Source organism: Hyperolius riggenbachi, chromosome 1 (genome assembly GCF_040937935.1).
Source record: "Hyperolius riggenbachi isolate aHypRig1 chromosome 1, aHypRig1.pri, whole genome shotgun sequence".
Lineage (NCBI taxonomy): Eukaryota > Metazoa > Chordata > Amphibia > Anura > Hyperoliidae > Hyperolius > Hyperolius riggenbachi.
Genome location: NC_090646.1, coordinates 266,086,548 through 266,101,064, shown reverse-complemented (window position 1 = coordinate 266,101,064; position 14,517 = coordinate 266,086,548). Strand labels below are relative to the sequence as shown.

At 41.4% G+C, this 14,517-nt stretch overlaps 1 protein-coding gene across 5 annotated transcripts in view; it reads right to left on the bottom strand.

Moving 5' to 3' along the window:
- WDFY3 (WD repeat and FYVE domain containing 3) overlaps positions 1 to 14,517 on the bottom strand; it is a 352,404-nt gene that overhangs the window by 185,196 nt on the left and 152,691 nt on the right. For all 5 annotated transcript variants that reach the window (XM_068233510.1, XM_068233509.1, XM_068233512.1 and 2 more), the window contains 3 exons: positions 7,555 to 7,721; positions 6,465 to 6,932; positions 3,734 to 3,835 (listed from right to left, as the gene is read on the bottom strand). In XM_068233510.1, the coding sequence (XP_068089611.1) occupies positions 3,734 to 3,835; positions 6,465 to 6,932; positions 7,555 to 7,721 (737 nt within the window). The remainder of the gene's footprint in view (positions 1 to 3,733; positions 3,836 to 6,464; positions 6,933 to 7,554; positions 7,722 to 14,517) is intronic.

The window sequence follows — 14,517 nt, the reverse complement described above, 5'->3', positions numbered from 1 at the left end:
TAATGGAAATCTATGCCCTGTCAGGAATAAGCAGCCTCAAACAGGGCGTATATTTCTATTATTGCAGTCTGGAAGCGGTTAAATTAAATTGTCTAATGGGCATTCACTGCATATGTTTAAGTTTATTCAACTACAGAGTAAGACATTATAACCTGATGAACTTCTCTCCTGCTAACAGTATTGTTTGTCCTAGCCACACACCGCAGTATTGTTTGTCCTAGCCACACACCGCTTTTATGAACTCTTTTCAGCTACTGAGAAAACTGCACTGCAGACCAACTTCCAAAGGGACACATGGCACAGGGCTATTAACCCTGAAAGTGAAAAAGAGAGCAGTAGAGTACTGTACCATGTTGACCATCAGTTCAAGCAGAAAATTTTGAATCAGGATGCCATTTACTGGTCAGCTAAAAGAAGTAAAAAATAGTAAATGGTCGGCTGGTAGGCCAAGGCCTATAGGCAGAATGCTTACCGTATATACTCGCAAGCAAGCCGAATTTTTGACCCCCCAAAAGTGGGCCAAAAGTTGGGGGGTCGGCTTGCTTGCGAGTCATGGGTGGATAGGTGCTGTCCCTCCCCGCTCCCCCCGCGGCCGCCGCCGCCGCTGCTATTACCTTAGGCGGCGCCGCTTCCTCTATCCCCGTCCTCCTCCGGTAAGTAACTCATTCACAGCAGCGCGCCCCCCGCTGCTGTGATGACGCAGGAAACCATAGAGAGCGGTTCCCATAGTAACGGCATCGCCGCTACAGGAAGCCGCTCTCTATGGTTTCCTCGTCATCACAGCAGCGAGAGGCGCGCTGCTGTGAATGAGTTACGGGAGGAGGACGGGGATAGAGGAAGCGGCGCCGCCTAAGGTAATAGCAGCGGCAGCCGCGGGGGAGCGGGGAGGGACAGCACCTACCCACCCACCTACCCACCCATACTGGGGCACTATGCTAGCTATATGGGGCACTATGCTAGCTATATGGGGCACTATGCTAGCTATATGGGGCACTATACAAGCTATACTGGGGCACTATACAAGCTATAATGGGGCACTATACTAGCTATAATGGGGCACTATACTAGCTATAATGGGGCACTATACTAGCTATAATGGGGCACTATACTAGCTATACTGAGCACTATACTAGCTAAACTGGGGCACTTCACTAGCTATACTGAGCACTATACTAGCTATACTGAGCACTATACTAGCTATACTGAGCACTATACTGGCTATACTGAGCACTATACTGGCTATACTGAGCACTATACTGGCTATACTGAGCACTCTACTAGCTATACTGAGCACTATACTAGCTATAATGAGCACTATACTAGCTATACTGAGCACTATACTAGCTATACTGAGCACTATACTAGCTATACTGAGCACTATACTAGCTACACTATACTGGCTATACTGAGCACTCTACTAGCTATACTGAGCACTATACTAGCTATAATGAGCACTATACTAGCTATACTGAGCACTATACTAGCTATACTGAGCACTATACTAGCTATACTGAGCACTATACTAGCTATACTGGGGCATTTTACTAGCTATACTGAGCACTACCTACCTATCAGTGGCGTGGCTACAAACCTCTGGGCCCCGATGCGGAATCTGGATGTGGGCCCCCCCCCCCCCCCCGGCAACAACAGCCCCCCCTCCCCCGACAACACCCGACGGATGCACACACATATCAAAATCCCTATAGCCAGCTATAGGTACCCCCAGTATAGGTAGTCAGGCATAGGTAAGCCAGTATAGTTGCCCCCGGTATAGGTGAGATAGGCAGGCGCCGCCGGTATAAGTTAGATAGATAGGTGCCCCCAGTACAGGTTAGCTAGGTGGGTGCCTCTAATATAGGTAGCCAGAATAGTTGCCCCCAGCGTAGGTTAGATAGGTAGGTGCCCCCAGTATAGGTTAGTTAGGTAGGTGCCTCCAATATAGGTAGCCAGTTTAGTTGCCACCTGTATAGGCTAGCTAGGTGCCCCCAATACAGGTTAGATAAGTAAGTGCCCCCAGTATAGGTTAGATAGGTAGGTGCCCCCAGTATAAATTAGATTAGGTCGGTGCCCCCTAGTATAGGTTAGATTAGGTAGCTGCCCCCCAGTATAGATTAGGTAGCTGCCCCCAGGATAGATTAGGTAGGTGCCCCCCAGTATAGGTTAGATGAGGTAGCTGCCCCCCAGGATAGATTAGGTAGCTTCCCCCCAGGATAGATTAGGTAGCTGCCCCCCAGGATAGATTAGGTAGCTGCCCCCCAGGATTAGGTTAGAATAGGTAGGTGCCCCCCAGGATAGATTAGGTAGCTGCCCCCCAGGATTAAGTTAGATTAGGTAGCTGCCCCCCAGGATAGATTAGGTAGCTGCCCCCCAGGATAGATTAGGTAGGTGCCTCCCAGTATAGGTTAGATTAGGTAGCTGCCCCCCAGAATAGATTAGGTAGCTGCCCCCCAGGATAGATTAGGTAGGTGCCCCCCAGTATAGGTTAGATTAGGTAGCTGCCCCCCAGGATTAGGTTAGATTAGGTAGGTGCCCCCCAGGATAGATTAGGTAGCTGCCCCCAGGATAGATTAGGTAGGTGCCCCCCAGTATAGGTTAGATTAGGTAGCTGCCCCCCAGGATTAGGTTAGATTAGGTAGGTGCCCCCCAGGATAGATTAGGTAGCTGCCCCCAGGATAGATTAGGTAGGTGCCCCCCAGGATTAGGTTAGATTAGGTAGGTGCCCCCCAGGATTAGGTTAGATTAGGTAGGTGCCCCCCAGGATAGATTAGGTAGCTGCCCCCAGGATAGATTAGGTAGCTGCCCCCCAGTATAGGTTAGATTAGGTAGGTGCCCCCCAGGATAGATTAGGTAGCTGCCCCCCAGGATAGATTAGGTAGCTGCCCGTCCCCATAATGGAGGGGGGGGCCGCAGCCGCGGGGAGGGCAGCCCGACCTCTCCCTCCCTTCCTCTCCCCGGGGCCCCCCCTCAGATGCAGAGTAAGCGGCTAACGGAAGCGCTATAGGCAGAACTCACCTCCGTCCCTGGTTCCAATCGCCGCTGATCTCCTCTCTGGCTGGCTCTGCATAGATGCTTACACACGCAGCTTCCTGTTTAGCCGGAAGCTGCGTGTGTAACAACATCTATGCAGAGCCAGCCAGAGAGGAGATCAGCGGCGAGTGGAACGCAGGGAGGCGAGTTCTGCCTATAGCGCTTCCGTTAGCCGCTTACTCTGCATCTGAGGGGGGGGCCTGGGGAGAGGAAGGGAGGAAGAGGTCGGGCTGCCCTCCCCGCGGCTGCGGCTCCCTCCTACCAGCGCGAACGGGCGCATGGCCCTCCAAACGGAGATGGGCCCCCCGGGCCCCTCCCCCGCCTCCTCAGGAGCCGGGCCCGGTCGCCAAGGCGACCGCTGCGACCACGGGCCCTACGCCCTTGTATACTGGGCACTATACTAGCTATACTGGGACATACTGGGGGGATCACGCGGCCAGCGTTTCCTACCCCCGGCTTACATGAGGGTCAATCATTTTTTCCTGTTTTTTGGGGTAAAAGTGGGGGGGTCGGCTTACATGCAGGTCGGCTTGCTTGCGAGTATATACGGTACTCTTTACATCTTTTAAAGTTATCCAGTAAATTGTATCATTAGTAGTGTGACCCTTCTGCTTTACATTTTAAATACAAATGCTGATTTCAGCACTAGATGCTTAAAAACAGTGTTAAACAATACCGCAAAGAAAAAAAGAGAGAATTTGCTTACCAGCGTTGGTATTTGATCCTTGCAATAAAACTGTGAGAGTTTCCATCACTACCAATGCCAATTGTCTTTGGTCCTCTGATGACTGTATGACAGTTGTACATCCTAATCAAATCAGGTAAGAATATTTTAGATTATAATACAATCAATGAGAACAACAAAAAAATAAAAAAAACATGTACATCATAACGATAAAAGCAGTTTATGTACAGGGGTTGGACAAAATAATGGAAACACCTAACATTTTGGCATCATAATCTTTGAACATGTTTTAAGCAATCAAACCTTGACATATGTTAATTTTTTTTTGTTTATTATTCTTGTTATTTGATATGTTTAATTAAAATAATTGTTTTTTTTACAGATATTTAAACCAAAGTTGGTTATAATTATAATATAAAAATGGCAGATCTCTCAGACTTTCAAAGAGGCCAAATTGTTGGTGCTCGTATGGCAGGCGCTACTGTAACAGAATCTGCTCGAATGCTCGGCATTTCAAGAGATACGGTCTCAAAAGTAATGACTGCCTTTGAAAGAGCAGGAAAAAATGTCCTCCACAAAGCACAGTTGTGGCCGAAAGTCAAAGTTGTCTGAGAGAGACCGCCTCCGTAACTTATAAGAGGGGCAAATCTGGCTATCTATGGGGAGGGCCTAATAAAGCAGCACAACTGGCTCTCTATACTGGGAGGGGGTGGACTAATAAAGGGGCACATCTGGCTATAGAGGGAAGGGAGGCTAACGAAGAGAGGCACATCTGGTTATCTATATAGGGCTAATAAAATGGCACAGCTGGTGGATAATACTGGCGAACATCTGGCTACCAATATGGTGTGGGGGGGAATAATATTGAAAAGTACACACTGTAGGAAAAAAAATCCCTCAGGAGTCAAATATCACCATAAATTGTGACAGGAACATAATTTAGATTTTGTGATATACAGGAGAAATAGCCAAGTAAAATGTGTTTTTTTTTATCTACAGTTGCAATATTTCTTTCTAACCACTTAAGGACCACAGGCCTAGTGACCAGGCCATATTATTATTATAATATTTTTTACAATTCAGGCCACTGCAGCTTTAACAGCTCACTGCAGGGCCGTGCAACTTAGCACACAAATGAATTTTGCCCCCTTTTCTTGCCACCAACAGACTTTTCTGTTGGTGGCATTTGATTGCTGCAGTTATTTCTGTCAATGGGGCTGGCCCCTGAAAATGTCCCGCTTGTTCCTGGATTGGACAAACTGGCTCCAGATGTCCATATTTATTTCCTTTTGACTAATCTTTACCCAGGCTTTTGTTTTTAAATTTGCTTGTCTGGATGAACTATAACAATTCTTCACATTCTCCTACTGACCACAGGCTTACACCCCCCTAGTGACCAGGCCATATTATTATTATAATATTTTTTACAATTCAGGCCACTGCAGCTTTAACAGCTCACTGCAGGGCCGTGCAACTTAGCACACAAATGAATTTTGCCCCCTTTTCTTGCCACCAACAGACCTTTCTGTTGGTGGCATTTGATTGCTGCAGAAACTTCCCCTCTAAAATGAAGTACTGTGTAACTACAGTACCTGAAAACAAACACTAAAAAATTAGTAATTGAAATGATCTTATAAAAATGCTCATCAATATGTAAAGTAATATCTGAACATTCACAAAAAATAAATAAAAGAAAGAAAGAAATCTATTCACACAGTGATTTACAGGTGCTAAAATCTTCATCAATTCTGATGGGAGGGAATCCCTCTGACCAACCATTCCATACTGCACTAGTTGCCTCCCTGATAACTCAATTCCTCTGCATGTAATTCCTTTCATGCAAAGTGGTGAAGATTGGCAGAAGAGCAGTAAAAAAGCAAAGGCATTATTTCACCCTTAACTATCAGGGCTGATCTGCACTGGCTGCAGATTGCGCTGCATTTTGAAAAATGAAGGCTCATTGAATTGAATTGAATGAAAATCACGGCAAAACTGCAATTGTTTTGCTGCGATTTAGATTTAAGTCAATGAGGATGTGTTTTTCAAAACGCAGCCAGTGTGGACCAGTCCTCAAGGTCAAGTTTGGTACTTTGATGGGTGAAACTAGCTTGCAATAACCTAGAATGACATCACCAACCACTGTATAATTATAGACAGAAGGCCTAACTAGCACATTCAAGCAATTCTAGAAAGTAAATAAAAAGCCATGCATTGCCATTCAGCCTACATTTTACTTTATACTTTGATAAATGCATATTGCAGCACAAAAAGTGGATAGTCCACAAATCATTCAGTGCATGGAAGAGAATGCGCAAGTCCTGCTCTCTAGTCATGAATGTCAGCTTTAAATGTGCATGGTGAGACCATATTTAAGAGTACCTGAGAATGAGTTTGATAGTTAAAACAACTGCAGTAACTGACTGGCTTATAGGATTTGTCATGCCCTGGCACCTTAGGTTTGGAGTTTTCTGTTATTTCTGTCAATGGGGCTGGCCCCTGAAAATGTCCCGCTTGTTCCTGGATTGAACAAACTGGCTCCAGATGTCCATATTTATTTCCTTTTAACTAATCTTTACCCAGGCTTTTGTTTTTAAATTTGCTTGTCTGGATGAACTATAACAATTCTTCACATTCTCCTACTCACTCATATGTAAAATGCATTATCTGAACTGCAGGGTGCATAGGTTACAGTGGTTGCGTCATGTATATAGTATTCTTTATTCTAATAAAAAGAGAATAATCTGCATCCTACCTTGATCAATATATGCTTGAGCTGGGTCTTTTAGTACAGCAGCATATTTGTGCAAAAGGTTCACCATTACCTCTAAAAGTCCAACTTCTTTGAAAACATCTTTAAAAATGTGATGGTGCCGTATGAACTTCAACAGAGTCTTAGTGGCTATAATGCTGCAGGAAAACGACGTATTGGACTTTAAAAGAATGCTGACGCTGATCAGTTCTTTGCATGGTATATAGTTCAAGCTGAAAACCACAAACTCCAGCATCTCGAAGTATTTCACCTGCACATCAGGCAGCTTGGTAATCTTCTCGGCAAACTGTGATAATGTATGCTGAGACTCCAAGATGAAGTAATTGGCATTGTCCGACATATAAATATTGGTGATGGCGTCCAGGATGATCTGTGCAAGGTAGCAGGTCTTGGCTTTCAGAAATGCATTCTGGAGAACTGAGAAGGCTTGGATGTTTCTCATGCTCAAACCTGCAACCAGATATAAAGGCAGTTCAAAAGTCTTGACAGGGAACATGACAAAAACAAATGATTGTGTCCTTGCTATTCATTTTCAGATTCCTCCTATTAAATGCAGCAACCTGTTAAATATAATGTTCTAACAACAATCTTTCTTTATAGACTATAGATTAGGTATAATGGCTGTTATTAAAGAATATTGATTTTTGGGGGGAATCTTTTTGACTTGACAGGTACCCTTTATGTACAGACAACAGCTACATACCGGTACTTTTCCATTTGTTCCACACTTTGCTCTTTTGTGCAGAAAGAATACACATTTGATAGGTACATTATTAAAACAAAGGAGTAATCTAAATGCAAGAAACTATAAAACAAAAAAACACCCCTGCATGGAAACCAATGCAGAAAAAAAGGGCCCCATAGTGAAATCTGTGGGAATTCAGTACTGTATTACGATTCTATTTTGCAGCGTTGCTGTAGCTCTTCAGAAACACATTTTTAAGTGTGCTTTTATGCAACATGAATTTGGCACAAAATATTCTGTAGCACAAAGTTATTTCCGTAGTCCAGACTGTAAGACTGTTGCAATTTGGATAAGGTGTAAATGGGACACAAATGGCAAGCCACTTACCTTTTCCGGCAGGCTGCGGGACAGAAAAGCCTGGCAATAAAAATGGTGCCCCTGTAGTTAAACCAGCTGGTTTCAGTTCATTGACACCATATGTTGTTAAAGAAGTAATTAGGTTAACCAAATCCTTCAGAGCATCTTTGGATTCGTTCTCTTTAGCTTGCTCAAGCCTACAGGAAAGACAACATTACATTTCTCATTAGTCCTGTACAAGCCATACTTGCAACTAAATATAGACCATAATATTTCTCAGAAGTGAAAGACATATGGCGCCTGGGGAAAATGTACACTTTTATAGGCATACGTTTAGAGAGACTCCACAAAATATGCTCCAATTTCGGTTAATGAAGGATATATGCACACATACACACATACATAAAAAGACAAAATTTACATTGCTGCTTTATTATTGTGTGTAGCAGTGATGTATAATAATAGCAGTGAATAAGTCAATATAGAAGAGTGTTAATCTCACGGCTGAGTTCGTCTCAAGCAAGCAAGCAAGTCTTAAAATAAGTTGCCTTAAAGCGAGATAGTCACCATAAAAATCAAATTTCAATTAGCCACTGTTCTGATTGTAGTAAGGAACAAAGACTATGACCCTGTATTCCAAACATTCAAGTCTAATTCTGCTTTACTGTGCTGCAGAATTACATACCTCATGAGCCCTGGCCCTTTTCTCGCCATCGCCAGGATAACTAATTGCATGCTGTTTTTTTTTCTATTATTTCTTCCTACCCTTCTACTGTTTTTCTCCTCCTCCTAATTGCCGCCTCATTTTTATTGGTTAGCCACCTTTTCCCTCCTGTTCCACCCACATCACTCCCCCTTTCCGCACTAACGCCGTATCCCCCTTCCGCACCCCCTCTCCTCCCTGTAGAATTACAGAGCGCAGTAGTGCAGAGAGTATAGATGGGAACTGGAACCAGGAGTAGGCGACTGTGTGCACTTCCTTTATTCCTCCCTGCTGCGCTCTGTAATTCTGCAGGGAGGAGAGTGGATGCGGGGAATAAGGGAGGAAAGTACGTCAGGATTGGCTTCAGCTTGTGGGAGTCAAGATGGTTCCTGCCAAGAACAGAATTCTCTTTATTTACTATATAAAATTCACTGAAATCAAAACATGGACAGTGCAATACATGTTATGTACGTAGAGCAAGTATTTATCTACTTACATATGTGTTTTTAATGGCATAATATGGCTAACAGTTTCTCTTTAATACAGAATAAATGCACCTGCTATCAAAAGTTCAGCATCCCCCTTGTTAAAGAGCATGTGCAGCCATACCTATGAAAAGGCTTGACAAAGAGTAAGTTAACAATGCCGCCCATATCCTATTAACATTTCTTTTCTCCAAGGAGGTATTTTCAAACCTTACCATTAAAATAACTAAATACTCAAAATAAGTTTATTTCTTTTCATCTATTTTTTAAAGCGGAATATAACCCTGCATTTCAACTTTGCTCTAAAACATTATTTACAGCATATTATATGCAACCAGCATTTTTTTTTTACTAGACCAGCATTGGAAGGGTTACACAGTTTTAAAGTTCCTGGAGATTTCTGCAGACGCATCCGAAGCTGAAATAGATACATTTTGTTTACATAAATGTATCTAAGTGTTGAATGTGACTCACTCTGACTGAGCTGGAGGACAGCCAAAGTGTGTAACATTCAACACTTAGATACATTTATGTAAACAAAATGTATCTATTTCAGCTTCGGCTGCGTCTGCAGAAATCTCCAGGAACTTTAAAACTCTGTGTAACCCTTCAAATGCTGGTCTAGTAAAAAAAAAAAATGCTGGTTGCATATAATATACTGTAAATGTTTTAGAGCAAAGTTGAAATGCAGGGTTATATTCTGCTTGCTAAGTGCTGAAAATTTGTTTAGATAAGATAAAATATCTCCCGGGTGAAAACTCAGGAGAAAAGTTTACTTGGATATGGCCTTTATTCAGTTCACTTTTTGTCATACGTTTTCTCCTAGCAGATAGTGGGTGCAAGAGAGGGAGGAGAAGGTAATAATGAGAGGCAGGAATAGGGGAGACAGAGAGAGATACACACAGGACAGACTGGGGGGGGGGGGATTTTGGTTCATGACAATGACCCAAAACACACAGCAAAAGTGGTGAAGAAATGGTTAACAGACAACATTAACATTGAAGTGGCCAAGCCAGAGTCCTGACATGAATCCAACTGAGAATCTGTGGAGGGAGCTAAAGATCAGGGTGATGGCAAGAAGACCCTTCAAAGATTTGGAGCTCATTGCTAAAGATGAATAGGCAAAAATACCTGTGGAGACCATCAAAAAGCTGGTCTGTCATTATAGGAAGCATTTGATTGCTGTAATAGCTCATAAAGGCTGTTCTATTAATTATCGAGAAGGGTATGAATCATTTTGGATTGGAAACTTTTTGCTCAAATGTAAATAAAAGCTGAGAAATTAATTTTTTTCCACAATGATGCCACTAGTTCATAATCTTATCTTTTGGGAGACATGTCATTTCCCGTCGAAAAATTACTTGCTGGTTGAACAAAAGTAACTAAGTCAAAATTTGCCAGGGATATGAATCATCATGAGCAGTAACTAGAATATATATATGTAATTCTGCATTGCAGTTTTATTATGCCTACTGCAGAAAGTACACAGCTTCCGTAATTTAAATTTCTGGTTGGGGTTTTACAAGTTTACAGAACAAAAATATGTCCAGATTACTCTGCCCATCCAAACATCACTCAAAAAAAGAAAAACTAAGCAGGCAAGGGGCAACAGCCAATTTTGTTCTCTCTCTGTACTCAAACCCTTCGTCCTCCTCCCTCTTCTAGTAACAAACAAATTAACACTATGTGAGCAGCACTGCAGCTACAAAAGCCATAAATGATTATCATGACTGGATACTTTGTTTTCCCAATAAGTTTTCATGCTTTCTATTCATTCTTATGAACCTTAAAGGAATTGGTTTTTACTTTTGCTAGACAACACCCATCCATCTCATTTTATCTATTATTTGTACTCGAGTAAGAATCAATTTATGACTAACAAAAAATACTGCATTTCATGCTTACTTGGGAAAGTGATTTAAATGTAAATATTTCTACTGGAAAATAGCATGATTGCTACAGTCTGGCAAGCCAATTAATTTATCAAGTAACTTTAAACAAGAAAATCCTGAAAGTTCTACATTGAATAAGTTGGTCCCAGAACAGATTTAAAAATGCAAAAAACATTTTTCAGTTTACAACTTGTGACAATGTCTACGTACAAATCCTGGCGACCAGTCTTTCTCAGAATTATTTTCAAAAGAGTTTCTGAAAATACCATCTGTGTTACCCGTTGTGAGTAAATATCCCAATTAAAAATAGCACACAAACACTAATACAAAACATTGTCATAGTTTCAAGAATAAACACAGAGGTTTATTATAGTTTGTAAACAGAATTTCAATCGAAAAAAAATAAAGTGCATGATATAAGGCTATAATGCAAAATTATGCTCTAACTACAGGAAACCAGATCAGTGTAAACAGCCAGTAACAACTGATTTTCATAGTTTCATCTTTCTTTGGGTTTATAAACTATTTACTTATTTTGATGTGTAACCATGCTCATACAGTTCACATGCATACTTTTAATTCTATATTTTTAGTAACTGTTCATTACTAACCGCTATCCATTATGCTTGACAATTTTATTTTAAATGTAATTGAAATCACACGTTGATAGGATTGTGGCTGGATGGTGTAATGGTTAAGGACTCAGTTTCTGACACAGGCGACCTGGGTTTGAATCTTTCTGTTCAGTACAGAGTCCTTGGTCTAGACTCCCTAACACTGCTACTGCCTACTGAGCACACCCTAGTGGCTTTGGTCTTGTCTTGTGTTTCTTTCCCAGTTACTTTATTTAAACTTAAATAATATTCAATTTATATGCAATATATGCAATGCACTGTACATATATATGTAATGTAAGAAAAGAAAAAAAATCTATAAACATCTGGAGAGTGGAACACACAATCCATAAAAATAAAAAATAGATTTTCCCTTTTTTTTTTTTTTTTTAAATAAAAAAACGACAGTCTGTTCTGAAAAACTTTTCTATTCGAGCCATTTTTTTTTATACGGATCAATCAATTGGGAATGATTTCAGAAAATTGAATGGTATATTGAATGGTGTAGGATAGATTATCCTTTTCTTGCTTTATGGGAGTTTAATAATTTAATAGGTACAAAAAATGAATATGCATGTATGATACATTGGTCTGATTTTTTTAAATGTTACAATAAAGCAATCTAAAGAATACATGTTGATTCTCAAATTGAAAAACAATATAAAAAAACTGTATAGTGTGTGGCTACCTTTATACTAGGTTACAGTAATACAGAGCAACATAGAATATTGTTATAAATACAATGAATTAATAACAATTTTAAAGACAGCTATACCAATATTTCATATTGTGAAAGCATATGAAAAACATTGTCAAAGTTCGGAGTCATAGATCAGATTTTCCTATTTATGTCATTTTCCTGAGATACAAGCCAATGACATTAAAAAAAAATTTCTGTGTGCCAAGCTATGGAATCAAAACAAAAGTAGAAAGTGGAATGGGCTTTCCATCATAACAAATATATCATTCCCACTGACATAGTATAATAAGGTGGCTGCTACAAGTCCTGTAATGGCTACAGACAACAAAAAGCCAGCACTTCCTGTCCCATTATTTTCTGTTCACAGGTAAACACTGGGAGGTTATAAAGGCCATGGAAAAATATAGCCTTGGGACATCAATATAGCTAGTCTGTTAAAGAGGTCAAACAATCCATCAGAGTGGAAAAACTGTATCTCTGCAGAGCTGAACTGGAAATAAAAGGATGGTGCTGGCATATAATGCCCGCACTTGAGAATACTAATTGAAGAGGAAAATGACGTAATGGATAACATTGATTATATTTTACAATATCAACTTACAAATTATTTAGTCAGTATTGGCCAATTGTAAAGTCTTTCCTTAGGGCTGAGATACACTGCTGAGCACGTAGCAATCCATCTGTGCTGCATTTTGAAAAAACACTCCCATTGACTTGCATTAAAATTGGGGCAAAATTGCGATTTCTATGCAAGTCAATGGGAGTGTTTTTTTTCCAAATTGCAGGGGGGATGGATTGCAAAGCAATCAGCAGTGTGGTTTAGCCCTAGGGTCTGGATCACACTGCAAGAGATTTTCTAAACGCCAAAGATTTTTAAAAACTCCTGCTCATCTATTGCTATGTGTGTTCTCACTTGAGCAATGCGTTTAAAATCAACCATAACATTACATATGCAAGAGCTTTTTAAATCACAGGCATTTAAAAAGCTCTTGCAGTCTGAACCAGGGCTGGTTCACACTGCAAGAGCTTTTTAAGCGCTAATGATATGAGGTTTTATTGTCAGAGGATCTGGCTAACCCTGTATGTCTTTCCTCACAAGTGTACTGTATGAGAAACCCAATAAATAATGTGCCTGTATATGGGGAAGGAATTTTCAGAAACGTAGGTGTGCAGAACTGCAGCAGTAACAACTAGAAAACTGAGCAAAATCTAGCAAGCGTTAATAAGCCCTACTAGTTTTCCTTGTTAAAAGCTGACCTACAGTAGTATTTTCCAGGTTTCAGCAGCAGAAACACTTCCTACGTCTATATATTGCTGTATATTGGTATGCAGCCCCGCCCTTCCAGTGATGTTTAGCCTAGACTGATTAAATATTCAGAATTCTCCCTCCCAAAGCATTCTGGGAGACCAAGTATATTTTCTACTGCCTTTAGGACCCTCAGTAAACAAACGTTCTGCAGAGATTACTTCCAGCAGTATTTTTTACTGCTTACAATTTGCAGCAAGATGTTTTTTGGCAAGGGAGACCACATGTTGTATGAACCTAAAGGCATGACTTAAGGTGCATACACACGTCGGACTGACACAAGCTACCAGTCGTCAGACCTGCCCGCGGGGCGGACATTCTGACGACAGCTTCCACGTGTGTAAGGCTGTTTTTTGTCTGATCCGCCGAGCGTATCAGTCAAAACCAGCCTTATAAGCCGGCCGACAGACTGTACACACGCAGACACTTTTTACTGACAAATACCTAAAAATGTACTGTCAAAAGATTAATTTTTTTTACTGACAAAAAAAAAAAACCCCTGCCGCGCGCAGCGCTCCGAAAAAATGGGCGTGGCCACGCAACAGAATGTGGGCGTGGTCATGGGTGGGGCCAAATATACATGATTTTAGTATTGCTGTAAAAGGTCTGCCAGGGAAGTTTGAGCTCTGCCATAGTGTTTCCCCCCCTTCCCCCAAAATATATGTAATCTTACAGTATTTCACCAAAAATCCACGTAATCTGGCAGAGATTCTTCCAAAATACAGATAATATGGCAGTGGTTCCCAAAAAATAGATGTAATCTGGCAGCAGCGATTCCCCCAACATACACATAATCTGGCAGCAATTCCCCAAAATACATTTAATCTGACAGCAGTGGTTCCCCAAAAATAGGTAGCCCCAGGTCTATAGGTGTCCCCAGAATAGGTGGCCAGGGGTATAGATGTCCCCAGAACAGGTAGCCAGAGGTATATGTAGGCAGGGGTACAGGGCCGGTTCTAGACTAGCTCATATGAGGGGGCAGTCAAATGGGTAGGGGGCAACATGTTCGAGGAAATTTGTGGCGCGCGAAGCGCGCTGCGGCGACTGCAGTGGGCATGCACATAAGAGACAGACTTTCACCAGTAAATGCATGTAATGACAGACCGCCTTTCACCAGTAAATGCACGTAATGAGAGACAGCTTTTCACCAGTAAATGCATGTAATGAGAGACAGCTTTTCACCAGTAAATGCACGTAATGAGAGACAGCTTTTCACCAGTAAATGCATGTAATGAGAGACAGCTTTTCACCAGTAAATGCACGTAATGAGAGACAGGTTTTCACCAGTAAATG